The sequence below is a fragment of the Podarcis tiliguerta genome, assembly GCF_965153285.1.
Source record: "Podarcis tiliguerta genome assembly, chromosome: 2".
In the NCBI taxonomy this organism is placed as follows: Eukaryota; Metazoa; Chordata; class Lepidosauria; order Squamata; family Lacertidae; genus Podarcis; species Podarcis tiliguerta.
The window spans coordinates 18,385,356-18,412,893 of NC_139535.1; the positions used below are offsets into that span (position 1 = coordinate 18,385,356).

The window sequence follows — 27,538 nt, forward strand, 5'->3', positions numbered from 1 at the left end:
AGCGTTCCACCAAGTTGGGGTCAGTACTGCAAAGGCCCTGGCCTTAGTTGAGACCAATCTAACCACCTTGCGACTTGGGACCTCCAAAGTGTTGTCATTTGTGGACCTTAAGGTCCTCCGTGGGGCATACCAGGAGAGGCGGTCCCGTAGGTACGTGGGTCCTTAACAAACTACAGTTTCCAAGATTATTTGGGGAGAAGCCATGACGGTTGAAGCAGTATATTGGTGCTTTAAACATGTGGCTCATCATAGCACATGCAACCGAACCCCTGCATTATCACTGAGGCTCTTCTAAAAAATTCATATTGATTGATCCTGAAGTACCTTCTGAGACCTACCAGAAATAAAGGTAAAGGAACACCTGGCAATTCACTCCAGTCACGAACGACTCTGGGGTTGTGGCGCTCATCTTGCTTTAAAGGCTGAGGGAGCTGGCATTTGTCCACTTAGACAGTTTTTCCGGGTCATGAGGCTCTTATGGTACTAGGGGGTTTCCCTGTGTTGTTGTTGTTTAGTTGTTCAGTCGTGTCCGACTCTTCGTGACCCCATGGACCAGAGCACGCCAGGCACTCCTGTCTTCCACTGCCTCCCGCAGTTTGGTCAAACTCATGCTGGTAGCTTCGAGAACACTGTCCCACCATCTCGTCCTCTGTCGTCCCCTTCTCCTTGTGCCCTCCATCTTTCCCAACATCAGGGTCTTCTCCAGGGAGTCTTCTCTTCTCATGAGGTGGCCAAAGTATTAGAGCCTCAGCTTCAGGATCTGTGCTTCCAGTGAGCACTCAGGGCTGATTTCCTTCAGAATGGATAGGTTTGATCTTCTTGCAGTCCATGGGACTCTCAAGATTCTCCTCCAGCACCAGAATTCAAAAGCATCAATTCTTCGAAGGAGCGTCTCCACCCCCATTGTTCTGCCCGGACACTGCGGTCCAGCGCCGAGGGCCTTCTGGTGGTTCCCTCGCTGCGAGAAGCAAAGTTACAGGGAACCAGGCAGAGGGCCTTCTCGGTAGTGGCACCCGCCCTATGGAACGCCTTCCCACCAGATGTCAAAGAGAAAAATAACTACCAAACTTTTAGAAGACATCTAAAGACAGCCCTGTTTAGGGAAGCTTTTAATGTTTAATAGGTTATTGTATTTTAGTGTTTTGTTGGAAGCCGCCCAGAGTGGGTGGGGGGACCCAGCCAGATGGGCGGGGCATAAATAATAAATGATTATTATTATTATTATTATTAGGTGATCAGCCTTCTTTATGGTCCAGCTCTCACTTCCATACATCACTATGGTTGGCCCGTACAGGGTCTTGAATCCTGATCCTTTCTGAGGATCCAGCAGAGGGCTCCGGCTGCTGCTTCTCAGCCATGGAGGCTGCTGTCTTCTCCCCTCTTTTCCGCAGGCTGCATCCGGGGTTGAGCTTCCTGGGTCAGCAAGCGGCAGCTGCTGCATCCATAGTGACCTAGGCGTCCGTGAGGCCTCCCCACCCCGCCCCCTGCACGCTGCAGCGGAAGCTGCCTCCACGGCCCACTTTGCAACCCGATCCCAGGAGTGGGAGGCTAGATCGGGCCGCAAACGCCGCCACTACTACTCTGTTCCCGGAGAGGTGGAGGCAGCCCCGGGCTCTTTTCACGATTAATTCCAGAGCAGCAACTGGAAACTGCAGGGCATTGCAAAGCAAGGCTGAGCCCGAGAGAGCAGGGAACAAGCAAGCAAGCCTCGCTTGCAATCTCTCCGGGGAGAGGCTCCGAAAGGGCGGGAGCAGAATCGGCAAGGATGGAGCCGGGCTGCAGTCTCTCCCCGCACTTCATCTGAGAGTAAGTCCCCTATAATTCAATGGCGCTTAAAGGTTGGAAGAGGGCCAGGCCTCTGTCTGAAGTCATAGACACAGGGCTGTTGTTGTGAGACTAAACGAGGAAGGAAGAGAACCACATAATAATAATAATAATAATAATAATAATAATAATAATAATTTATTTATATCCTGCCCTTCCCAGCCGAAGAGCGGCTAACAACAATAAAACACATACGCTGCCAGGAGCTCCTTGGATATGAATGCCAATAATGATATAAAAGAAATAAACAAAATGTTGGGATTTGAGTCTTTGGGTTCTGACAAGTCGTGTACCGACCAGCCCCTCTGCCCCTTGGTCTCTCATCTTACAAAGCCCTAGCCCTAGGCCTAGAGGAACCTGATTAACTCCTCTGCATTCCTCAGTCCTACCACATGTTTAAATGCGGAGGACGGTTGTCTGTCGTTTCAGGGGTTTCCCACATCTGCTGAAGCGCCTGGTGACCAAAATCATGCAGGAGAACTACGACAACGTCATTTCACTGGGTAAGTAGCCATTTCCATGCTGCTTTTGTTTGTTTGTTTGATATCAAGATGCTGACATACTGTCTACGCCATCTTACCCCAACCTGGTGTCTCCCATCCTTCTCTGATGCTGTGGACTATAAGTCCCATCAGTCCCAAATACTTGGCTTGCTGACTGGGACTGATGGGAACTATAGTCCAAAATATCTGGAAGGTACCAGATTGTCATCTATCAGATGCTTTAGCTGAGATTCCTGCATTTCAAGAGCATATGATTCTATGAAATATGCCAAATATAGCCATATTTCATCGAGACTTGCCACCCCTGTGCTTTGCCTATTGTATAAATAGCAAACGGTTGCCAAATGGAGGCAAAATGCATAGGTTTTGCTGCACCTTGATATGTCCTTAATTTATAATGCTTTGTAAGTCAGTTTCTTGGAGATGAGAATAAACATTACTTGACCGAACCATCTATCTAAAGGAGCACCCAAAGACTCTATCCTCTGTTTTGGCTAGCAGTGCATTCTACTGCTTCTAGCAGAAGCTCTTCCCTACATCGTGCTATGGGACCCACTTAACTAGGCACGCCAGGGCTTGGACCCAGGAACGTCTGCATGCAGAGGGTTGCCATATTGCAGAAAGTAAAAACCAGGACTCCCTGAAAGTTGTTGAGCCTAAGGCATATGGCAGCCCTATGCATGCATAGCTTGTGCTCCACACACTAGGCCATATGGCCACTCTCTCCAAAGGACTTAGCCCTGGACTGACCCCTTCATGCGCTGCTCTAATCTTGGGAGCATCTCTCCACTTCCTCTGACTTGCCCCTTCTCTTTCTGTCTCCACAGCGGAGGAGATCGCCATCAGTTGGCCCCGGATCACAGCTTTCGCTGAGTCCCACAGGAGGAGAGGACTTGTGCCTGGTAAGTTGGCATGGAGGAAGGCAATTGGCGGTACCCACCCACCCACTAGGGCTGCGCGATACCTGCTTTTCAGCACTGCAAAAAAAAAATCACCAGCAAAACACCGCATTATAGATCACGAAGTCTGAAATAAGGATGGAGCTATGTGGAGGAATTGGCTGGCTTCACGTGTCTTTTTTCCCTGCATTGTGATTTTTGCATAGCACGCACACATGCAAACAAGTACCATGATGCGCAATATATTGCCAGGTCAAAATTATGAAGCCAGTCTCACGATACCGGCTTCAAACTTGCCTTTGGCGATATGTCGCCCAGCCGTAACACACGTACTGCAAGAGTGCCCCTCTGGAAGGGAACACAGTCAAACCTCAGTTTTCGAACGTCTCGGCTGCCGAACAATTCGGTTTTCGGACGTCGAAAACCTGGAAGTAAATGCTTTGGTTTTCGAACGCGCTTCGGAAATCGAACGTGCCACGCGGCCTCCGCTGAGTGTCGGCTCTTGCGTCCTGAGCAACCGCGGAAAATGGAGATGATATTTGGCGCTATGTAGTTGGCTTATTATGATTTGGCTTATGATTTGGCTTATTTTATTTTATGCTTATTTGGTGTGAGAAAACTGAGGTACCACAGTATTTGGCTTATTTTATTTTTATTTTATTTTATGCTTATTTGATGTGGTGTGAGAAATGGAAAGAAGCTGCGAAGAAGCCAAGAGAACCATTGACAGAACAACAGCAGCGGTGGAGAAGGAAAACATTTCCAAACACTCAAGTGGTGTCCCTGTATGTCGTCCGACAACACAGTTTGGTATGGCCGAATCTACAATTGCTGGCATCTTAAAAAACAAAGGAGCCGTTGGAGGAGCCGATGTCGCAAGAGGCGTTGAAACACTCGCAAGACAAAGAACACAGACAATCGAAGAAGTGGAAAAATGGCTTACCATATGGATAAATGAAAAACTGTTGGCCGGTGACCACATTTCTGAGAACATAATTTGTGAAAAAGCTTTACAGTTGCATGCCGACCTCACCCAAAACACCCCTGGAACAAGTGCTGAGAGTTGTATTTTCAAGGCAAGTAGAGGGTGGCTTGATAATTTTAAGAGGAGGAGTGGCATTCACAGTGTGGTGAGACACGGCAAAGCTGCCGACAAAGGAAATGCCGACCGATTTGTTTTGGAATTTAAAGATTACGTTAAGGCCGAGGGTTTCCTTCCGCAGCAAGTTTTCAGCTGCGATGAGACAGGCCTCTTTTGGAAAAGAATGCCAAAGAGGACCTACATAAGAAAGGAGGAGGAATTATGGCCAGGGCACAAGCCCATGAAAGACAGACTTTCCCTTTTACTTTGTGCGAACGCAAGTGGAGATTTTAAGTTGAAGCCGTTGCTGGTCTACCATTCTGTGAACCCCAGGGTATTTAAGAAAAACAACGTCATGAGAAGCAAATTGCATGTGATGTGGAGGGCGAACAGCAAAGCTTGGGTGACCAGGCAGTTTTTTATCGAGTGGGTTCATGAAGTGTTTGGGCCAAGTGTGAAAAAATACCTCCGAGACAAACATCTTCCCATGAAGTGCTTGCTTGTTGTGGATAACGCTCCAGCTCACCCTCCAAGCTTGGAAGGCGAGTTGGTGGAAGAGTTCAGCTTTATCAGTGTCAAGTTTTTGCCCCCCAACACGACTCCGCTCATCCAGCCCATGGACCAGCAGGTCATATCTAATTTTAAGAAGCTTTACAACCGAGCCCTGTTCCAAAGGTGCTTTGAGGTGACCTCAGACACAGGCCTGACCCTCAGAGAGTTCTGGAAGAACCATTTCAGTATCCTACATGGCTTACATCTCATAGACAAAGCATGGAGGGACGTGTCGCAAAGAACACTGAAGTCAGCCTGGAAGAAATTGTGGCCAGAAGCTGTCCCGGACCGCGCACCTGAGGACGTTGACGAGGATGCTCTTATTGTTGAGGATATTGTGTCTCTGGGGAAGTCCATGGGCTTGGAAGTGAGTCGGGATGATGTGGAGGAGTTAGTGGAGGAGCACAAGACGGAGCTCACCGCAGAAGAACTTCGAAACGTTCTGATGGAGCAGCAACGGGCTGCAGCTGAGGAATTGTTTTTGCAGGAGGAGGAGAGAAGAGAAAGTGTTCCTACGGCACTGATCGAAGACATGTGTGCAAAATGGGCTGATCTGCAAGTTTTTGTGGAAAAATATCACCCCGATAAAGCCGCTGTGAGTCATGCCACGAGCACCTTCAATGACAATGCGATGTCTCACTTCAGACAGATTTTGAAACGTCGGGAGGAAGAGCAAATGTCCCTTGAGAAATGGCTAGCGAGGAAAAGATCCCGTGAGCCTGAACCAGGTGTCAGTGGTGTAAAAAAAATCAAGGAAACGCAGGAGAGGAGTAACCCACAGTGATTATTGAAGAAGGACCCCCCCAAAAAAACCCCATCATTGCAGGTAAGAAAAATTTACGTTTATCATCTGCGTTGCGTTTATTTACTATTGCTTTTGAAATACAGTTTAATGTGTTTATTGCTCTCATTGTGTATCATTAGATAGTAAAATTCAAGTTAAATTGCTGTATTAGGGGTAATAATAATAATAATAATAATAATAATAATAATATATTTGTACTCTGCCCATCTGGCTGGGTTTCCCCAGCCACTCTGGGCGGCTTCCACAAAGGCCAAAAATAAACTAAGATGTCAAACATTAAAAACTTCCCTGAACAGGGCTGCCTTAAGATGTCTTCTGAATGTCAGGTAGTTGTTTATCGCTTTGACATCTGATGGGAGGGCGTTCCACAGGGCGGGTGCCACTACTGAGAAGGCCCTCTGCCTGGTTCCCTGTAGCTTTGCTTGTCGCAGCGAGGGAACTGCCAGAAGGCCCTCGGCGCTGAACCTCAGTGTCCGGGCAGAACGATGGGGGTGGAGATTTTAAAGGTCTGGAACGGATTGATCCATTTTGCATTGCTTTCTATGGGAAACTGCGCCTCGGTTTCCGAACCCGAATGGTCTACCAGAATGGATTACGTTCGAAAATCGAGGTTCCACTGTAATGCAGTAATCTTGGGGAAGCGTTGCAGAACAACCAGTTCTAAATCTAATACATAAATCAATAAATAAGCAAACAAACAGGATGACGTTTGCACAGTCCAGCATGAACCCACCACTTATATGCTATTATTGTGTCAGTGTTATATTACAGAATGCAGATGAAACTGACCTGTTTCAAAATCCCTTTTGTTTTGCTAATCCATCTGCATAACATACTCTTTTTTTAAGCATCTGTGCCCTTGCTTTTGAGATGCTTTTACCTGCTTTATCTGTCTCTGTTTCTATTGTGTTTACTATTTTATTCTGCTATTTTAAAAAAAAATAAAAAACCAATATATATATATATATATATATATATATATATATATATCAGCAGCGCTGATCCTAAAACAGAAGGGTGGCTTATATTTGATTCCAAAATAAAAAAAGAAAAGAAAATTCAGGTCTGTTCATTGGCATGGGAGCTGTACCAGTTTAATACAGTGGTACCTCGGGTTACAGACGCTTCAGGTTACAGACTCCGCTAAACCAGAAATAGTACCTCGGGTTAAGAACTTTGCTTCAGGATGAGAACAGAAATCGTGCAGCTGCAGTGGGAGGCCCCGCTAAAGCGGTACCTCAGGTTAAGAACAGTTTCAGGTTAAGAACATATTAAGTTCTTAACCCGAGGTACCACTGGATTATGGCAAGAAGGAGCGAGAACTCCCCATTATTCTGTTGGTCTTGCTCCAGGCTGACACCGGGGAGACAGTTTTGCCTATTATTAAGTCAGCGTCTGTAGCTGTGCTTTTTAAAAGTGGCTTGGCGCACAGACGTTTACCATTGTTCACCTCCATGCTGTAAAAAGCTCCTTTCTTGTATATCAACCCGCCATTAAGACATGGTCCTGTTTGGTTGGCAGCCCTGACTGGGCACTCCAGTCTGATCAGCGTCCCATTTTGTCCCCCCGTGGTGCAGACGTGGAGCCCGATCCGGGCCAAGCAGAACAGACCCCGATGCACGATTCAACGGCAGCTGGCCCCAGCGAAAGCGGGATGAATGCCGACCTCCGCCGGCAGCTGGGCCTCATTCTGCAGACAGCTGGCAGGAACCAGGTGGAGAAGATGTTGCGGGAGCTGGTGAAGGAGCAGAGCCAGGAAGGGAAGCGGAAAGCCCGGAAGAAGGCGCCAAAAAGCCCCAAGGATGAAGGTGGGCGCGGCTCGTGGCACGAGCTGCAGTGCCGGTAAAACAGGGTGTGTGTGAAACTCCTAAGAAATAAGAACAAAACTCAGCTCAGCGAGGCTGCTAGGCTCTGGCAGGGCCAGCTTGGGCTTCCTGCAATCCCCCTGAACCTGTTTGATAGACTGATTATTCTTTATTGAACTTACCAGGCCCCCAAAGAGTCTCTGAGCGACTTCTGTTTAATCATCTTTTATGTATGGCATTTACATAAATGGTTCCACCTCTTAGTTCAAGCTCCACAACAACCCTGTGAGGTAGGCTAGGCCAAGAGGCAATGACTGGCCCAAAGTCACGCAATGAGCTTAATGGCCGAGTGGGGATTTGAACCCTGGTCTCCTAGGTCTTAGTCTGAGACCTTAATCACGACACCACACTGGCTTCCTTACCTTCTCCTCCTGCCCCACTGTCCCCCAGGATCAGAAGAGGGGTGAAATGTGAGGAGCAGAAGCAGGCTCCGTGCAGGCGTAGTCTTCGCCTGCTTGCATGCAGCTTGGATAGGGAGTCTGGCTTGTCCAGATTGGATTGTTCCTGGTAAATTTCCCCTTTCGTTCCCTCTTAAAAACAAGAATGACACGACAGTCTTCTTTAAAAAGTACAGTGGTGCCTCGCAAGACGAAAAGAATCCGTTCCGCGAGTCTCTTCGTCTTGCGGTTTTTTCGTCTTGCGAAGCAAGCCCATTAGCGGATTAGCGCTATTAGCGGTTTAGCGGCTATTAGCGGCTATTAAAGGCTTAAGGGATTAGTGGATTAGCTGCTAAAAGGCTATTAGCGGCTTAGATAAGCTGATAAGCGGCTTAGATCAGCTGTTAAGCGGCTTAGCGATCAGCTGTTAAGCGGCTTAGGGGCTTGGGAAAAAGGGGGGGAGGGGAAAAAAACCCCAGGAATCGCAAGCCCATAGCAAATTCGTTTTGCGAAGCACCTCCAAAACGGAAAACCCTTTCGTCTAGTGGGTTTTCCGTCTTGCGAGGCATTCGTCTTGCGGGGCACCACTGTAATGGTCAAGTTTACTTACATTCAGTTCACAGTATGGTCCTGAAGGCAGGCTTTAGCTTGTAGTTACAGGTACATTTGTAGAGAAAAGAAGTCTGAGCTAGGCCTCAGACTTTCTACCTTGTGGCTTCCATCCTCTGTAAGGATGAGCCATATGCTGCTGGTTAAGAGCCAGTGGAAGAGCAGCAAAAGAGCCAAAGGGCCCAAAGAGAAGGTCAAAAGAGGAAGATGGCTCCATGACTAGTCCGTTTATAGGGTCTGCTAAGGTCACGCCCATCTACCTGGTCACACACAGGGAGGATGCTGCAGACCAGGTGTGACAGGAAGTCCTCCCTGTCTGGAGCAACATTCCCCCGCGTATCCACTCTAGGAAACAGGAAATGTTGCATTTGACTGCCACAGTGAAGATAACATCCCACACTGACAGCTCCTTGACAACTTGTCTCTTTCCCCTCCAACGAAATGACAGCCGCTGAGGAGAACGAAGAGGAGCCACTTCAGGGGGAAATCAACCTGGAGAAGGCAGAGCCGCCGGGTTCCCCGTCAACGGGGAGATCCAACAGCCCAGACGAGGTGGAAGAAGCCAGTGGTGGTCGGTGCCAGCCGGACCTGGAGGAGGGGCAGCTGCCGCGAGTTCCAGCAATCTGTCCGCCGGAGGCCAAGGCTCCCAAGAAGCTCCAAGACCGGCAGGAAAGGCCGGGAGTGTGCGTGGAGTGCGGGAAGAGCAACGCAAGCGGCAGCGGGCGAGGCCACAGCACCCCGACCCCGGAGAGGCCGCACCAATGCGCCGAGTGCGGGCGCTGTTTCCGTCAGCGCTCCATCCTGGCCAAGCACCAGAAGATCCACTCGGGCGAGAAGCCCTACCCGTGCACGGCTTGCGGCAAGCGCTTCAACCGCAGCTCCAACCTGGCTCAGCACCACCGGGTACACACGGGCGAGCGCCCCTTCCCCTGCGCCGCCTGCGGCAAGGCCTTCACCCAGAAGTCTGACCTGGAGCGCCACCAGCGCGTGCACACGGGCGAGCGCCCCTACGCCTGCCGCGACTGCGGCAAGCGCTTCTCCGTCAGCTCCCACCTCGACCGCCACCGCCGCACCCACCGCCATGGCCTCCGGGAGGAGGAGGAGCCCCCCGCGGCCGCCGCCCCGGCCGCCCACCGCTGCCCCGATTGCGGGAAATGTTTTGGGAAGCGCTCGGCGCTCTCCAAGCACCGCAAGACTCACTCCGGGGAGCGCCCTTATCAGTGCGGCGCTTGCGGCAAGCGCTTCAGCCGCAGCTCCAACCTGGCGCAGCACCAGCGCATCCACACGGGTGAGCGGCCTTTCCCCTGCGGCGACTGCAGCAAGCGCTTCATCCAGCGCTCCGACCTGGAGCGGCACCAGCGCGTGCACACGGGCGAGCGCCCTTACACCTGCGCGCAGTGCGGGCGCGGCTTCTCCGTCAGTTCCCATCTCGACCGGCACCAGAGGGTCCACCAAGCCCAGGCGGCTGCCGCGGCCGCCCACCGCTGCCCGGAACACATCAAGGGGTTCCTTCTTGGGGCGGGCAGTAGACCGGGTTTGAAACACCCTCTGTGCGGCAGCGCCAAGGGACGCTTCACACGCAGCAGCCACTGCCTGGACTGCGGGAAGAGCCTGGGCAAAATGCCCCCGCTGTCGCTGCAGCCGCCGGCGGAGAAGCCCTTCAAGTGCGAGGATTGCGGGAAGGCTTTTGCCCAGCGCTCGGCGCTGGTGAAGCACCAGCGCATCCACACCGGGGAGAAGCCGTTCTCCTGCGCCGACTGCGGCAAGGCCTTCATCCAGAGGTCGGACTTGACCATCCACCGGCGCATGCACACGGGCGAGAAGCCGTACCGCTGCGACGCCTGCGGCAAGTGCTTCAGCGTCAGCTCCAACCTGCTGACGCACCAGCGCACCCACCTGGGTGAGAAGCCCTACGCCTGCGGGGAGTGCGGCAAGGCCTTCATCCAGCGCTCCGAGCTCACCATCCACCAGCGCACCCACACCGGGGAGAAGCCCTACAAGTGCGGCGTCTGCGGCAAGTGCTTCAGCCGCAGCTCCCACCTCAACCGGCACCAGCGCACCCACAGCAACGGCAAGGCCTCGGCCGGCAGCGCCGGGACGGCCCACACCACGCTGCTGGCCGCCAGCTCTGCCAAACCTGCCGCTCCCCTGCCTGCCTCGGCCTTCTCAGCCTCCTTCGCTTCGCCTGGGCCCCTGCCCGCCCTGCCTTCCTTCCCCTCTTCGATCTCGTCCCTCCCGATCCCTTCTTTGGACCTGCCCTGGTCCCTGTCTTTTCCCTCTCGAGGCTTTTCCCACTCATCCTTCTCTTCCCCTTCGCCCGGCGGGGCCCAGGCTTCATCTCTGATCAACTGAATCCTGCCCGTCCTACAGCTGCACACAAACCATATGTGGAAAGCTTCCCCTCCAAGAATCCTGAGAACTAGTTTGTCAAGAGTGCTGGGAACTGTAGCTCTCTCCCTGTGCGCAAACGACAATTCTGGGATTTTTCGCGGAGGGGTGTGTGCACTTCAGGTGTGTGGTATATCTCCATTTCCTTCCCGGTGCTCTCCTTTTCCATCTAATCGCCACCTCTCATTCATCCCAGCTCTGTTCTCATTCTGCTTCCCTGGTTAAACTAGCACCACGTCATGCCCCGTTACAATTGCTTTGGCTTGAACCTGGATCATCTGCTCACCTGGTGAGCATCCTTCATCACAGGCAAGTTTCTTCCCCTTGGCCCGCAAACTTGCCTGCGATGAATGATGCCACTGAAGGGAGCCAGCGACGAGTGAGACTCCACTGTGAAAAGGAAGTTTCCCCTCTGAACCTGCGTGTCTTAAGTTGCACGGTCTGCAAGCAGCCTTTGGCTTGACGTGAGGGTCTTTTTAATAGGAGGGACCATTCAGAACTTCAGACCCACCACCCTCCTCCTGCACGAACACTGCTCTGTGGACTGAAATGACGGAGGACTGCAAAAGTTGAATCACTGTGGATGTAGTTGGAAAGGACCAAGAGGGTCAACTAATCCAGCCCAATCTTTTTCCCAACCTGAGACTCGAACCCATGACCCTGAGATTAAGAGCCTGCTGCTCTGCCAGCTGAGCTACCCGGTTGTGTTTGGGGTTCCGTGATCATGAAAGCGAGTTAGTGAAACGGTGGGCTGTCTCCTGCATGGGCGGGGGACCTGTGCGAGGTGGGCCTAATGGGAGCTGGAATTCAATCACATCCAGAGGGTCAAAAATTAGCTGCCCTTGCTCTTCTCACACATCCTTTCGTCCTGTACTTCTCATTCCTCCTGTTCACAAACGAATCCAGCCTTCTTGGTGATCTTCAGAAGTTTTGGACTACAACTCCCATCAGCCCCAGCCAGCAAAAATATAGTGTAGTCCAAAATATATGGAGGATACCAGATTGGCAAAGGTTGACATAACCTAATGCAGATGAGCTTGCCCCATATGACACATTCACACAAGGGGTTTTTTTTAAGCATGAAAAAGAGGAGGATTGGATTCTTCTATGATTCTAAACTGCATTTAAAGAACGGGAGGGGTGATAATCCTGTTTAATCAAGACCGTAGAGAGGTCCCACAATGTAGAAGCAGCATGGAAGGCAGGAGAAAGGACTGTGAGTTTGTTAAAAGGCAATTGGCGTATATTCAGGCTACCTTTTGAAGCCTGGAATAGTGATTCTAAGTAGCTTCAGCTTTCATGAAAAAGGTCCCTGTTTGCACCATCCATTTAAGCGACTGTTCTACCCTTTTAAACAGCCATCGTTTCCCCAAAAGAACCTGGGAACACTAATTTGTTGAGAGTCATCAGGAGACCCCTGTTCCTCTCACAGAACTAAGATTTCCAGAGTCCTGGAAAGGACAACTGATCGTTAAGCAACCCTGGGAATTGTAGCTCTTGAGAGGGGAATAGGGGTCTCCTGACAACTCTCAAAACCCTTAACGAACTACAATTCCCAGGATTCTTTTTTTGGGGGGGCGGGGAGAGCGATGATTGTTTAAAGTGGTGTGATACTGCTTTAAATGTATCGTGTAGATGGGGGGTCTTAGAAACTGGGATTAAAAATATATATACCTGGATTAATCTGGATTAAAAGATTTTCAAACACCTCCCTGGATTAGGGTGCAGCTGTGGGGGTGGTCTGTATAATCCTGTGTCTACCCTGATGGTTTTATTCTGCAATTTGCAGTCTTCTGCCTCTTCCTTTCCCCAATTCTGCTACCTCCAACTCTTCATCTGTCTTCTTCATCCCGCCTGATTCCATGCATATTTACTTGGATACAATCCGCAGTGAGTTCAGTAGGCTTACTTCCATGTAAGGCGAGGTGGGGAATTTGTGGCCCTACAGAGGCTCTTGTACTGCAACTCCCATGAGCTCTTCAGCCAACATGGCCAATTTATCGTGGGCGATGGGAGTTGTAGTCCAATAGCCTCTAGAGGGCTTCAGGTTTCCTCAGCCCAGATAAGTTTTCATAGGATTGCACCCATTAGCACATATGTATCTCATTCCATTTGGCCTTTCCACCATCTGCATCTGATGCCTCTTCAGTTTGGCAATATCTACCTCAGTGGTTTGGATTGCTTTAGTAGCCATTTTCTGCTCCCCAAGGAAGGTCTCGTTGACACGAGCAGAAAACATGAAGAGAAAACATACAATATAGTCGAGTTCTGAGGTTGTACGCTTCAGCTTATGAGAGGGGAATCACAGTTTTTAAAAAAATGCACACCTATCTGAGGGATTTCTTGCTGTTAGAATGCAACAGAAGGAAAGGTGAGTTAGAAACTTTCTCCTTATACACTAGTTGTGTTTTTGTGTGTGTGTTTTTAGGAAGTGGTACAGCTCACACTTCAGTCTCATTTCCCCACCACATGAGGAGACCAGGCCAAAGCCTAAATTTTCCTGAAAATTTCTCGCAACAAAGTACCCTTGCCAAACTACAATTCCTGGGATGGGGCACCCTGACGGTTCAAAACCACTTTAATGTAGATTTGCCTTCCTTGGTGTTCCTAACACCAGACTGGCTTCGCTTTTATCTTTGTATTTTCTTGCTTTTGGGGGGCCCTTCGTGCTGTTGGGAAAGGCAGACCTCTCACACTGTTATCATCAACTCGGTGCTGTTAATGTTATGGTGCATCTGTAGAAAGGAAACATGGAAGATGTGCTGTTTGGGGTGGGGGGTGGGGAGGGTCTGTAGGTTTTTCATACTTGCGGAGACCAAAAATACAATGGATTGTGTTTGACCGGTTGCTGCTGAAAGGACAGAGGCAGGAAGCAAATTATGTGCCTTGTCTCCAGACATCTCTGCCATCTCCAACCTGGAGAACATTACTGCCGTTGACTTGAAGCTATCTGCATCTGGGGCAAAGAAAAGAAAAATTATGTACATTGCATTAAGAGATCTCTGCTGGGAAAAAGCTTCCCAATTCTACCAAGTTCAAAAGGCTTCACAGTTCATGGTACTCATGAATTGTGCATTTCAGCAAATCAAAATGTTGATGAGCATCTTTTCACACACACAACACATCCTTTTTATTGTTGGTATTATTATTAATATTGTTTGTGGTGTTGGTTTTTTGTTTTTGTATCGAGTGTAAAACTGGCTAATTTTTATTGTTATTGATGCTGATGAGGTTGGGGATTTTTTGCGGGGGAGGGGTGGAATTTCTAAACTGTGAAGAAAATAAAAAGAGAAGACACGGAATGATGGGTTTTTAATTTTTTTTTAGGAAGCGGAAAATCCATAAAGGCTTGCTTAAATGTTGATGTTAGGTTAAAAAAACACACACCAAAACCTTAAAGAAGTTTTGTCAAGGGTTTCAAAGAAGGATGTCAGAAACACTAGAGTGATTAATTTATGAGAAGGTGCAGACTTAAAATGCAATGCCAGAGACCTTGCTGCTTTTACAGACTCAGGCTGAACACCAAAACAGCAAGCATTCGCCATGACTTTCCACAAGAGACTAATATGTTAAGCATTATACAGAACATATATTACGGCCAGTGGCTAATTAAGCCCACCTGTCTATAAAGACATAGGTAGCAGGTCTCCAAACTGCGCTGACAACTCCCATCCCTAGGCCCCAGCATCTGAAGCCAGCAGATAAGCATAGCATCAAAGCAAGAGTGAAAGGGATGCAGGGAGCGCTGTGGTCTAACCACTGAGCCTCTTGGGCTTGCTGATTGGAAGCTCGGCAGTTTGAATCTGCACAACAATGGTTAGCTCCTGTTGCTCTGTCCTAGCTTCTGCCAATCTAGCATTTCGAAAGCACACCAGTGCAAGTAGATAAATAAGTATCACTGTGGCGGGAAGGTAAATAGCGTTTCTATGTGCTCTGGCTTCCTTCACGGTGTCCCGTTGCGCCAGAAGTGGTTTAGTCCTGCTGGCCACATGACCCGGAAAGCTGTGGACAAATGCCGGTTTCCTCGGCCAGAAAGCGAGATGAGCGCCACAACCCCATAGTTGCCTTTGACAGGACTTAACCGTCCAGGGGTCCTTTACCTTTTTACCAAAGTAAGAGCACAAACGGGATGCGGGTGGCGCTGTGGGTAAAAGCCTCAGCGCCTAGGGCTTGCTGATCGAAAGGTCGGCGGTTCGAATCCCCGCGGCGGGGTGCGCTCCCGTTGTTTGGTCCTAGCGCCTGCCAACCTAGCAGTTCGAAAGCACTCTCGGGTGCAAGTAGATAAATAGGGACCGCTTACTAGCGGGAAGGTAAACGGTGTTTCCGTGTGCGGCTCTGGCTCGTGAGTAGCGATGTCACGCTGGCCACGTGACCCGGAAGTGTCTTCGGACAGCGCTGGCCCCCGGCCTCTTTGAGTGAGATGGGCGCACAACCCTAGAGTCTGTCAAGACTGGCCCGTACGGGCAGGGGGTACCTTTAAGAGCACAAACATATGTGGTGAGCTCATTCTTGCAGCAAAAAACAATTAGTCTCAGGGTGATCTTGACTACCAAGATGGCGTTCACAGACCCTCCAAAACCTTTTTGCCATTTGGTTCTACATGAGGTGTTTGGCCTCCGTTCCTTGTTCCAGCATTCTCAGTCCACCTGAAGTTATTGGTGGCGTATCTGCAGAGCCCTCTGGTCTGGTGGTGCTGAATGTCAGATCAGTCTATTATTAGACTGCTCATTCGTGATTTGTGGATGAGCAGGCTGATCTGGCTAAGACTTAAGGGAGTGAGCTGGGTGGACCTGCTTTTACCCAGCTGTGCCCATTTGCTTTTTCCATACTGCACCAGGCTAGACTAGGGGGTTGAGGCAGGGGTGTTGCTATTATCTATAGAAACATCTCCTTGATCAGGAAGCCTCTTAACCATGAGACTGGTTTAGAGCAGGGTTTACTGAAATTGAGTTCAGCTATTTTTTGACTACAACTCCCATCATCCCTAGCTAATAGGACCAGTGGCCAGGGATGGTGGGAATTGTAGTCCAAAATCAGCTGGAGACCCAAGTTTGGGAAACCCTGGTTTAGAGGGTCTGAACCTATTGCTGGTCCAGAGAAATAGACCATGGCTGCTGCTGGTCTGCCAACCACCTTGTTTCCCAGCTGCATTCCTGATCAGGTAGTCCCTGAGATATTGGGGGGGGGGGCACTAAATGGTAATCCTGGGTGACTTCAATATCCATGACAACTATGGGTCTCTCAGGTGGTCATTGCTGCAGCACACCAGGCAGGCCACACACTTAATGTGATCTTTCCCCCAAGTGATAGCAAGGATGGACTGAAGAAAGAATGCCAACAAATTTCACTAGGCCCTTTTTCTATTCCATGATCTTCCTTACGGCACAAGTGCTGCAGATGTGGCCACACCAAGGCTAATTATATTGCTTACCTTCCTGCCATAAAGACAAACATCTTGACTTTCTGATAACTAGATCAATCTGGTGACAAAAGCACAGGGGTAGGCCAGGCTAGTTAAAGACAAAAGAACAACCTGCTTGATCAAGTCAAGTTGGCGACCATCACTATAGTACAGTAATTTTTTTTCTAGACAGTTGGCAAACTTAGATGGCAGCCTTCTGTGGACGCTTTAAAGACACTTTTATGGCAACCTTTTATCTGCCCTCTGCTGTTGTCTTGAGTGGACTGAGGAATCTTCCTTTCTTCTCTACCACAAAAGGTACATGCCATGGCTGCCCACGTATTCATGACTCCTGCATGCAGTCCAAGAATGGTGATTAAGAAGAGTGGGAGTTCTCTCTTGCTGGAGTCTACGTGTTTGAGCATGTTTCTCTCTGCTGTGCTTTCCACGCCCAGCCATGCCGAAACCTTCAATGTCGGAGGCAAACTGTGCACAGACTTAGGAGCGTCTGCAGAAGACAACATGGCCCAGTCTCTTGGCCTGGTCAATTTCTTCCTGTTCATCTTTGCAGGGCTGCTCCTCTATCATTACAGCAACACCTTCAGATACTATTTCAGGGTTTGCTTCCTAAATATTTGGATGTTCAATATGACCTCCCTTACACTTCCTGTTATAGCTCTCCGGGGACGAAGTGTGGCAAATGTGAGGTGAGTGAACTATTACTGCCGTGTGGCTTTGTATCTTGTTTTTCGGGACTCTGTGCTCACATAGGAGTGTACGATGTGACTCCTTCATAGCGGCCCAATAACTAATGAGGTTTTAAGCAGCGATCCCCTTCAGGGACTTAGGGGCAGGTGCCCAGAGCCACGCTCAGCAGTATGAGAGGTTGGGACCAAATCCAGCAGGACTGCCTTATCACATTTTGTGAAATTAGCCCCCCCCCCCCACTCCAGAGACACGATCCAGTTCACTTTTAAAGGCAAACCTATGAAATTTGCACTTTCTGAAACAATATGCGAACTGAAACACTTCCATCCTTCGGTATTTACTTTTTATGGATTTTGCAATGTAGTTCTACAGACAAGTAAGGTGTGTGGAAATGCATACATTGCAGCAAAGTGCACATATAGAAATGCACCTATTAGCAAAAAGCATTATGCTGGCGGAAATTGCATACAAGTATGTGTGCAGTGGGGATGCGGGTGGCGCTGTGGGTTAAACCACAGAGCCTAGGACTTGCCGATCAGAAGGTCGGCAGTTGGAATCCCCACGACAGGGTGAGCTCCCGTTGCTCAGTCCCTGCTCCTGCCAACCTAGCAGTTCGAAAGCACGTCAAAGTGCAAGTTGGTACTGCTCCGGCAGGAAGGTAAATGGCGTTTCTGTGCCCTGCTCTGGTTCACCAGAAGCGGCTTAGTCATGCTGGCCACATGACCTGGAAGCTGTACACCGGCTCCCTCGGCCAATAAAGTGAGATGAGCGCCGCAACCCCAGAGTCGGCCATCACTGGACCTAATGGTCAGGGGTCCCTTTACCGTTATGTGTGCAGTAGGAGGAATTCACTCTAAAACCCTGGTGGATTTTCGCGAGGACTTTTAAAAAAACTGGAAAGGTGGAGAAACTGCAAAGGTGGAGAACTAAACTTCAGACTGGCAAAATGAGAGAAACCAAAATTGAGAGGCTCACCCACCCTCAGTATGGAGTAGGGTTGTCCACGGCAAGAAAACCCCTTGCGGAAACATGGTGGAGACCAAACCACCCTCACATTCCCTCGCACACAGGGACTAGCTGTGGATATGCTGAGGGAGGGAGGGTCCATTGGACATGGTGACTGGGGGTGGTGGGGATTGTACTCCAAAACCTTTGGAGAGCAGCAGGTTGTGGAAAGCTGGCTTAACACCAGAAATGAGTTGTGCCTTCTTGCTAAGCAGTCTTTTGTTGACCGGGTTGCCCATGATTGTGAAAGGAAGAGAGCTTCATGTTTAGGAAAGTGTTTGTTGACACTTAAGATACTCATCAAAGGCTGGAGGAGGTGACATTCCTTCAGCTTCAAGGAGAGGCAGCTGTGACTTATTCAGGTCTGATTGGGAGCTTTAACCATTTGGCTTTCCTGCAATCCAGATCTAAGGGTCCTGTGCCTGCTATGTGCATCTCACTTGGATTCTTTCATTTTTTTTCTACTGCCCCCCCACCCGCAGCTTAGGGCAGTCTACAAGATGCTCCTCTTGTTATCTTCATGACATCCCTGTGAAGTAGTCAAAAGGAGCATCATGGTCAAGTAGGGATTTGAACATGGGTCTCCCCAGTTGTAATGCAACAGTCCAGAGGTCAGCAAACTTTTTCGGCAGGGGGCCAGTCCACTGTCCCTCAGACAGACCTTGTGGGGGGCCAGACCATATTTTGAAAAAAATGTATGAACGAATTCCTATGCCCCACAAATAACCCAGAGGTGAGGGTCCCCAATTATAAAATCGTAGAAAACGGGAGATACGTAGCTGCTCCAGCAACATATCTCTATTTCCTCGCATCCAGAAATGCAAGAAGGGCTTTCACTCTTGCTAGAAGCTCGGCCATGCCCTCACCGGTTCTGGAAGTCTTCTACAGAAGAGTCCCGTACGCACAGAGACTTTGTGCCTGCCCATTAGGGGAAATGGGAAGCCCTGAACATATATTTTTTAGATGTCCTTTTTATGCTGATCCTTTGCTGAGGAGGCTCGTCGATCTTTCAGACAAGTCTAACCCAGAGATGCATTTTAAATAAAAGCACACATTCTACTCATGTAAAAACACTCTGATTCCTGGATGGTCCGCAGGTTGGATTTAGAAGGCGATTGAGCCGGATCTGGCCCCCGGGCCTTAGTTTGCCTACCCATACACTACACCATACAGTCGTACCTTGGAAGTCGAATGGAATCCGTTCCGGAAGTCTGTTTGACATCCAAAATGTTCAGAAACCAAAGCGCGGCTTCTAATTGGCTGCAGGAAGCTCCTGCAGCCAATCGGAAGCTGCGGAAGCCCTGCCAAACGTTTGACTTCCAAAAATAGTTTGCAAACCAGAACAGTCACTTCCAGGTTTGCGGTGTTCAGGAGCCAAAACGTTCGCGTCACAAGGCATTTGACTTCCAAGGTAAAACATTCGAGAACTAAGCTGTTCAAAAACCAAGGTATGCCTGTACTAGCTTTCATCCGAACAGGCTGTAGCAGGCAACTGTCTTGCTTGTAAAGTTCTCGCTCCTGTCCTTCAACGCCTTTGACCTTCCTGAAACGCCTCTGGTTTTGCTCCCTTGTTTCAGAGTCCTCCGCTTTGCCTTGCTGCCAGCGAAATACTTCCTCGGCATCAAATTCAAGGTGCAGGGCGCTCAGAACTTGAACCTGAAAGTGCCGTATGTTGTGGTTGCCAATCAGCAATGCAATGTGGACATTCTGGGTATGTTGGCTGCATGCTTAAGCCTCAATCTCTTTCTCCCATCCAGTTGGAAGGGCTGGAGTGACCCACCTACAGCTTTACACATATTGCCCTGTGGCATCCAAATTGCAGGGGGCCATAGAGAGTAACTACATTTGCTGATAAGAGAAAATATCTTCAGATCAACACTGGTAGGAGGCCGTGGACTACCGGCATAATATACTCTTAAAAAATTAAATAAATCCAAAACGAAAAAAAGAAAAATTACAAACATCAAATTCAGCATCCATATTCATTTCCTAACATAAACCTGTAACATGATTAACTAAATCAAATATACATAATTACTCTAAATTTCTCTTTGCTGTATACAAATACATCACCATTAGAAATTTTATATTAAAATTTTTATATTATAAATATTTCAAATTCCCCCATACCCCCCACTCCCCTTCACTCATGTGTGATCTCAATCTTTTGCTTCTTCCGTCTTGTTGTGTTGTTATAATCATTATTCAGTTAATTTCTTGATTATTTCCTTGCTTACCCCTGCATGTTTTCCACGTTATCTATTAATATTCCAGTTCTGGAACCACATTTTTTCATATATTCCTTCACTCCATCCCACTCTTTAATTATTCTCTGATTTGAAAGGCCTCTAATAATTGCCGTCAAGATACCCTTATTGGGCCCACCAAAATGTCACAAAAATCACGTGCAAGCTCTTTTCTGTTCGTAGGAGAGTTTATTTTATCCTGGCCATAGGCCATAACGAATAGCATTATATAAACATAGTAAAGAGGGGCTATGCATTGTGAGGGTTATACTTCTTGCATCCAGGTGTGTGAATAGGCACATCCCTCTCCCTCCAAGGAACCCAGGCTACTTTTATCTTCACAACCACCCTGTGAGGTAGGCCAGGCCAAGAGAATATGTATGTTGGACCCAAGATAATCCTGGTGGCTTCATAGCTAAGCAATGATTTGGTCCCAGGTCTCCCCAGCCCAAATCTAACTGCAGTGGTACCCCGCAAGACGAATGCCTCGGAAGACGAAAAACTCGCTAGACGAAAGGGTTTTTCGTTTTCTGAGGTGCTTCGCAAGACGGATTTCCCTAAGGGCTTGTTTCGCTAGACGAAACGGCCCTGCCTCTCGTGTGATGGCAACGGTCACTGCACGCATGCACGCTCGCTTCCCCGCTCCTCCGGCTCCCTCACACCTTCCCGCTGACAGTTAGTGCCTCGCGCCGCTGCCCACCCCCCTCGCGCGCTCCCCTCAGAGAGCTGTTGCCGCCAGCGCCTCTCTCTCCCTGGAGTCACGCTCCTGAGCCCCGCCGCCCTCCAGCAGCCGCGTCGCACGGTGGCCACAACGCGCGGGTGAGTCTGAGGTTCCGGCTGCGGCAGCTGTCCTGCTTCTCCCCGCCCCTCCCCGCCGTTGTCAGTGTTTAAATGCAGTGGTGCTTCGCAAGACGAAAAAACTCGCTCAACGAAAAAACTCGCGGAACGAATTAATTTCGTCTTGCGAGGCACCACTGTACTACATTACCAGTGTGGTGTAGTGGTTAAGAGCGGTAGACTCGTAATCTGGTGAACCGGGTTCGCTTCCCCGCTCCTCCACATGCAGCTGCTGGGTGACCTTGGGCTAGTCACACTTCTGTGAAGTCTCTCAGCCCCACTCACCTCACAGAGTGTTTGTTGTGGGGGAGGAAGGGAAAGGAGAATGTTAGCCGCTTTGAGATTCCTTAAAGGGAGTCAAAGGCGGGATATCAAATCCAAACTCTTCTTCTTCTTCTTCTTCTTCTTCTTTTGACTGTCTTCCAATTGTCCCAGCGATGCTTCAGATCTTGCCGGAGAGAAGCACCTTCATTGTTAAAAGGGAGATCTTACACTTTCTTACTGTTGGCCTTGCCTGCTGGCTGAGCGGCTTCGTTTTCATTGACCGCCGGAACAGAGAAACATCCGCCAATTCCATATCGGAGGCAGCAGACGCGATGGTCCGCGACAACGTGAGTGTCAGGGAAATTAGCTCTCGTGATGAATGGTTGAGGGAGTTGGGAAGGTTTAGCCTGGAGAAGAGAAGGCCGAAAGGTGATATGTAAGCCATCTTTTCTGCTGCTCCAGACAGCAGGAGCCAAACCACTGGATTCAAATTACAGTGGTTCCTCGGGTTACAGACGCTTCAGGTTACAGACTCTGCTAACCCAGAAATAGTACAGCAGACGCTCGGGTCGCAAACATGATCTGTGCGGGGTGCACATTCGCAACCCGCGTCTGTGCATGCGGAGGTTGCGATTTGGCGCTTCTGCGCGTGTGTGACCGCCGAAACCCGGAAGTCACTTGTCCCGGTACTTCCAAGTTTTGGCAGTCTGTAACACACAAAAAATACAACCTGAAGCGGCTGTAACCCAAGGTATGACTGTACATCGGGTTAAGAACTTTGCTTCAGGATGAGAACAGAAATCGTGCGGCGGCGGCGCAAGGCCCTGTTAGCTAAGGTGGTGCTTCAGGTTAAGAACAGTTTTAGGTTAAGAATGGACCTCCAGAACGAATTAAGTTCTTAACCCGAGGTATCACTGTACAAGAAAGGAGATTCTGACTAAACAAAGGACTTTATGACAGGAACAGTGGAATGGAGGGGGGTGGGGCAACGGTGAGGTAAACTCTCCTTCATTGGAGGTTTTTAAGCAGAATTTGGACGGCCACCTGTTGGAGATTCTTTAGCTGCAATTCCTGCATTGCAGGAAATTGGACTAGATGAGCCTTGGGGTCATTTCTAACTCTTCAGTTCTATGATTCCATGAGAGGGGCAAGGAGGCCGCGATGTCTGCTCAGTGAATGCACCAGCAGAGTCAATCCCATGCAGTCACTAGCACATTTAGACCATGCCAATCCCACTGCCACCTCACCCATCCTGGCAAGCTGCAGCAATACCTGTGACAGATTACGTAAGTGTTTATTGTTGCCCTGTCTTCCCAATGGCAACTGGTGGGAGGACAACCCTGTACACCACTTTGCATGTCTTGGAGGAAATGAAATACAGTAGATAGACAGCTAGACAGACAGACTGTTAAGTTGTGGGCGAACATATCAGACGACACAGCAATTCTTCCAAAGCAGCTCTTTATTTGTAAGCTGGAACAGAACTGAACTGAGGAGCTCAGTCAGCCTGCTTATATAGAGCTCCACTAGAATGCAACAGTAACCATTTTCTGTAACTAGCCAATCACTGAACGTCACTTTCCATCCTTCATTTGCATACAAACTATCCAATCACTGAACGTCACTTTCGATCCTTCATTTGCATAACTATCTACAGTATCCTCCTGCTGGCCCAGGGTGAGAACTTCAGTACATAACACAGACACCCTTCCAAGCCATTATTGATATAGGCTGAAATATACTCGGAGTCGCATAGTGATTTCATGCTCTTTATTGCAGCTCGTAAAACAGTGAATAAAACCCTCCCCCAAACCTCTGGCTTTATATACATTATTTTCACAATGAGTCCTGTCTGATTGGCTGATTTTGCTTCCCTCCTGGGGCCTGATTGGGCTGCTCCTGCAGGCCAATCAGGTTGTTGCATTCTAGAATCCTACCTGCCTATTGTTCTAGGATCCAAGCTTAGTACATAACATGGGCAGTGGTTTTTTCTGGGGGGACACAGGGGTATGCATACCCCTAAACATTTTGTGAATCTAAGTTGGGCATCATTGAGGGGCAGTATTTCAATATGAGTAGGAAAATGAGAGTACCCCTAAACATATTAAAAGAAAAAAAAGCACTGGATATAGGCCATTATTTCTAGGCTAAAAAAAGTCTCGTTTTCTGTACTGAGTCCTCTGCAGTATCAGAGCAGATGAAAACTTAACTGGAAGAAATCACATCAGGGAGAGACAAAATTGTAGCCACTGAATTTTTCCAGGTGAAAGAAAATTTATGTTTGAACATCCTTTCAGTATTCTCTTTCCCCTCCAGCTGAGAATCTGTATGTTCCCTGAAGGCACTAGAGACAATGACAGTGCTGGTCTGCTCTCCTCCAGAAATGAGGCCTTCCTTCTGGCCGTGGAAGCCCAGGTGAGATCATTCAGCTTCCAAGCCTCTTGTTTATTCCTGCATCCTATTTACTAATAGTGGACTCATTCTCTGAGTGGCTATCCTAAGCTAAAAAAACCAGGCTTGTAGGAGCTGGGAACATGTCCCACTTTTAAAGTTTATATGCTGCAGTTGGATTGAGGTCAGCCGAACAGGGCTGCCAGCTGTTGCCATTAGGCAAATTCACCTCAGGTTCAGTACAGTGGTACCTTGGGTTACATATGCTTCAGGTTACAGACTCCGCTAACCCAGAAATAGTGCTTCAGGTTAAGAATTTTGCTTCAGGATGAGAACAGAAATTGTGCTCCGGCGGCGCGGCAGCAGCAGGAGGCCCCATTAGCTAAAGTGGTACCTCAGGTTAAGAACAGTTTCAGGTTAAGTATGGACCTCCGGAACGAATTAAGTACTTAACCCGAGGTACCACTGTATAAGGTACCGTATTTTTTGCTCCATAAGACGCACACACATTTCCCCTTACTTTTGAGGAGGGAAAAAGTGAGTCTTATAGAGCAAAAAATACGGTATTTTGCTGAGTAAGTCAGGTATTTTAAACCACAGGACAGATTACACTCTCCAAATCCTGTCAGGAGCTGCTGTATTGATGCATACCCAAAGCAAGGAACGATCTCAAAGGGGTATTTTAAAAACACATAGCACTACAGCCCCTCCCCCACCACTTTCCCCTGTGTGCTATTCTTCTGACACTCCACCTAATGCCCATTTGGGATGGGGCACTGGGGAAAGGCCCATTGCACTAGCCAAAGTCTTTGGACTCAGCGACATTAGTAAAGAAACAATGCTTTGAATCCGTTATAAACACGCAACACCAGATGGCGCCAGAGGGCACAATATTTTTCTATGTGGTTTTCCATAGGGGTTTCCCCCCCTCCCTTTTTGTTATAGCAATCTAATTTGTAGCATTTTCCTCTCTTCTGTGAGCCGATATGCCCTTTGTGTGTGCTTCTGCCAGCGGGACTCATTCATTGAATCTGGCCCATTTAAAAAACAGTAAAACAAGAGACTTTTTTTAAAAAAAAGTTCAACAAAACACCAAAGATGAAAAGCAGGGAGGGAGGGAGCACCAATCCCCAAAACAACAGCTTTTTGTGATAAGGACAGGGGAAATGCAGTGGAAACTTTGAGATAACTCTTGTTTTGATGTGATGTCAGCTGACCTCACAGTGAGCAAATTAAAGTGAACGGTCAACATACAGGTTGTCTGGAAGTGTCCTTAGTCTGTGAGAATATTAAAAAGCAGGACTCCCTTGGAAGCAGCTTCTGAGGCTGCCCACAATGTTCAATTTACAGCAAAGGTAAATTTCCATCTGACTGGCGTCTGATGTGCTTTATGTCTATGCAGGTGCCAGTTATCCCTGTGGTGATTTCCTCCTACCGGACGTTCTTCAACGAGAAAATTAAAAAATTCACATCAGGTAGCTGTGGGAAAGAAATGGGATGGGGAAGTGTTCTGGGACATGGCCTGAGACCAGTGGCGTAGCGTGGGGGGTGCAGGGGGGGGCCCGGCCGCACCGGGCGCAACATCTGGGGGGGGGCGCACGCTCGCACTCGCAGCTCTCTGCCCCTACCTGGCTCACTCACTCTCTCTCACTGCAGTGCTGGCTGTGCGAATCCGATCCGAGCCGCCGGGTCGCTGCCCACTGTGGAGGGGGAGGGGTGCCAGGCGTGCGATGCGGTGCGGAGAGAGAGCGAGGGACTATCTGGGGGAGGGACGCAAATTACTTGCCTTGCCCCGGGTGCTGACAACTCACGCTACGCCACTGCCTGAGACTATGAAGCAAACTCGTTTTTCCAGACTCCATGCTTGCTGCCTAAGCTGGACTGGGGAAGGGGGCTCCGTTTGCAGGGGGTACAGCATTTCCTTTGTTTTTTCTTCCAAGGGGAAGTGACAATTCAGATTCTTCCACCCATGAAGACCAAGGGACTGAGCGCCGCTGATGTCCGAGAATTTGCAGACCGCGTGCGAGAGACTATGCTCCCTGTTTTCCATGAGATCTCAGCGCTGAAGCAGGAAGGTGTCACTGAAGAAGATGCTGACCAAGCTGCCAATCACCAAGTATCTTCATAAACCACCCCATTTATTCCCACCCTTACGCTTCACATTTACCTCAGCTCTGCCTCGGCCTAACTGCCCTCCATGGCTTAGCTTGCGTGCCCCTGACGGACCAGGAAATCTATCTGTAGGGTCATAGGCTGTGTACAAACTTGCCTTTACAGACCCTCCAAGTGTCCCTATTTTCCAGTGACGTCCCTAATTTAGAGAGGTCATCCTGATTTCTGATTTGATTCCAGAATGTCCCACTTTTCCTTAGGATGTTCCTATTTTCACTGGAGGAATGTTGAAGGGTTTGAGTTATCCGTCCCCTGAGCCATCTGAAGGCAATCCTCTCTAGGGAAGTTTGTTTAATGTTTTATTATATTTTTTATATACCGTATTTTTCGCTCTATAAGACGCACCAGACCACAAGACGCACCTAGTTTTTGGAGGAGGAAAACAAGAAAAAAAATATTCTGAATCTCAAAAGCCCGAACAGCAAGAGGGATTGCTGCGCAGTGAAAGCAGCAATCCCTCTTGCTGTTCTGGCTTCTGGGATAGCTGTGCAGCCTGCATTTGCTCCATAAGACGCACACACATTTCCCCTTACTCTTTAGGAGGAAAAAAGTGAGTCTTATAGAGCAAAAAATACGGTATATGTTGGAAGCTGCCCAGAGTGGCTGGAGCAACCCAGGAAGATGTGTGGGGTATAAATAGTAAAATTATCATTATGGAATGGGATGTCCCTATTTTCATCAGAGAAATGTTGGAGGGTATGCCTTTAAAGCACCTTTCTCCCCTCAAAGAATTCTGGGCACTTCATGTAACCACTCAGCAAACCGTATGTAATATAGATCAGAAAATTGCACAGAGTTACAATTGCCCAGAGTTACAATTCCCAGTAACCTTAACAAAACTACAGTGCCCAAAGGTGGGGGGAATGTGTTTCAAATGTACTTTTTGAAGCAGAAAAAGGGAGTAGCAGTAAATGGAGAGCTATAGAAAGACTGGTAATGGGACCTGTGCTTTTTAACTTCTTCATAAGCAAACCTAAACATTAGGAAGAACTTCCTGACAGTAAGAGCTGTTCGACAGTGGAATTTGCTGCCAAGGAGTGTGGTGGAGTCTCCTTCTTTGGAGGTCTTTAAGCAGAGGCTTGACAACCATATGTCAGGAGTGCTCTGATGGTGTTTCCTGCTTGGCAGGGGGTTGGACTCGATGGCCCTTGTGGTCTCTTCCAACTCTATGATTCTATGATTCTATGATTCTATGATTCTAATTTAGAGTTGGAGTGGCCAAGTTTGCTGGTGATACTAAGTTGTTGAGGATAGATAGAAAAGATAAAGACCAGAGCTGAGGGGTGTGTGTGCGTGCGCGCGTCTAAGGGCAAGCTAGAATAATAGAATCATAGAATCTTACAGTTGGAAGGGACCCCAAGGGTCATCTAGTCCAGCCCCCTGCAATACAGAAATCTCAGCTGAAGCATCCATGACAGATGGCCATCCAACCTCTGGTTAAAAACCTCCAAAGAAGGAGAGTCTACCACCTCTCGCGGGAGTCTGTTCCACTGCTGAAGAGCGCTTACTGTCAGAAAGTTTTTCCGAATGTTTAGTTAGAATCTCCTTTCTTGCAACTTGAAGCCATTGGTTCGAGTCCTACCCTGCAGAGCAGAAGAAGACAAGCATGTT

At 48.7% G+C, this 27,538-nt stretch overlaps 2 protein-coding genes across 5 annotated transcripts; both read left to right on the forward strand.

Moving 5' to 3' along the window:
* Window positions 1-1,256: 1,256 nt before the first annotated feature.
* LOC310670227 (tigger transposable element-derived protein 1-like) lies at window positions 1,257-14,205 on the forward strand. Of its 4 annotated transcripts, none has more exons than XM_083425156.1 (5): window positions 1,257-1,806; window positions 2,254-2,327; window positions 3,155-3,229; window positions 7,242-7,472; window positions 8,964-14,205. In XM_083425156.1, exons 2-5 carry the CDS (start codon window positions 2,294-2,296, stop codon window positions 10,865-10,867), a joined length of 2,244 nt encoding a protein of 747 aa, XP_083281282.1. In that variant the 5' UTR covers window positions 1,257-1,806; window positions 2,254-2,293; the 3' UTR covers window positions 10,868-14,205. The 4 variants fall into 4 exon arrangements, with proteins under 4 accessions (XP_083281282.1, XP_083281284.1, XP_083281285.1 ...); XM_083425158.1 differs by lacking the exon at window positions 8,964-14,205 and adding an exon at window positions 3,914-5,685 and having other exon boundaries at window positions 7,242-7,373; XM_083425159.1 differs by lacking the exon at window positions 8,964-14,205 and adding an exon at window positions 3,914-5,685 and having other exon boundaries at window positions 7,186-7,268.
* A 2,411-nt stretch (window positions 14,206-16,616) lies between these two features.
* Window positions 16,617-26,239, forward strand: LOC310670746 (1-acyl-sn-glycerol-3-phosphate acyltransferase alpha-like). Its single transcript, XM_083426474.1, has 6 exons — window positions 16,617-17,011; window positions 19,595-19,728; window positions 21,536-21,711; window positions 23,681-23,779; window positions 25,158-25,230; window positions 25,696-26,239. The coding sequence occupies exons 1-6, from the start codon at window positions 16,632-16,634 to the stop codon at window positions 25,881-25,883; spliced, it is 1,050 nt and encodes a 349-aa protein (XP_083282600.1). The 5' UTR covers window positions 16,617-16,631; the 3' UTR covers window positions 25,884-26,239.
* Window positions 26,240-27,538: the final 1,299 nt, after the last annotated feature.

What these genes read in the sequence shown, in the direction of transcription:
- LOC310670746 (XM_083426474.1), top strand. Translation starts at nt 16,632, where the DNA reads ATGGCTGCCCACGTATTCATGACTCCTGCATGCAGTCCAAGAATGGTG. An exon ending in TTCTGGCCGTGGAAGCCCAG is followed by an intron (nt 23,780 to 25,157) that starts GTGAGATCATTC and finishes ATGTCTATGCAG; the next exon opens with GTGCCAGTTATCCCTGTGGT. An exon ending in AATTAAAAAATTCACATCAG is followed by an intron (nt 25,231 to 25,695) that starts GTAGCTGTGGGA and finishes TTTTCTTCCAAG; the next exon opens with GGGAAGTGACAATTCAGATT.
- LOC310670227 (XM_083425156.1), top strand. Translation starts at nt 2,294, where the DNA reads ATGCAGGAGAACTACGACAACGTCATTTCACTGG. An exon ending in GAGGAGAGGACTTGTGCCTG is followed by an intron (nt 3,230 to 7,241) that starts GTAAGTTGGCAT and finishes CCCGTGGTGCAG; the next exon opens with ACGTGGAGCCCGATCCGGGC. An exon ending in AAAAAGCCCCAAGGATGAAG is followed by an intron (nt 7,473 to 8,963) that starts GTGGGCGCGGCT and finishes ACGAAATGACAG; the next exon opens with CCGCTGAGGAGAACGAAGAG.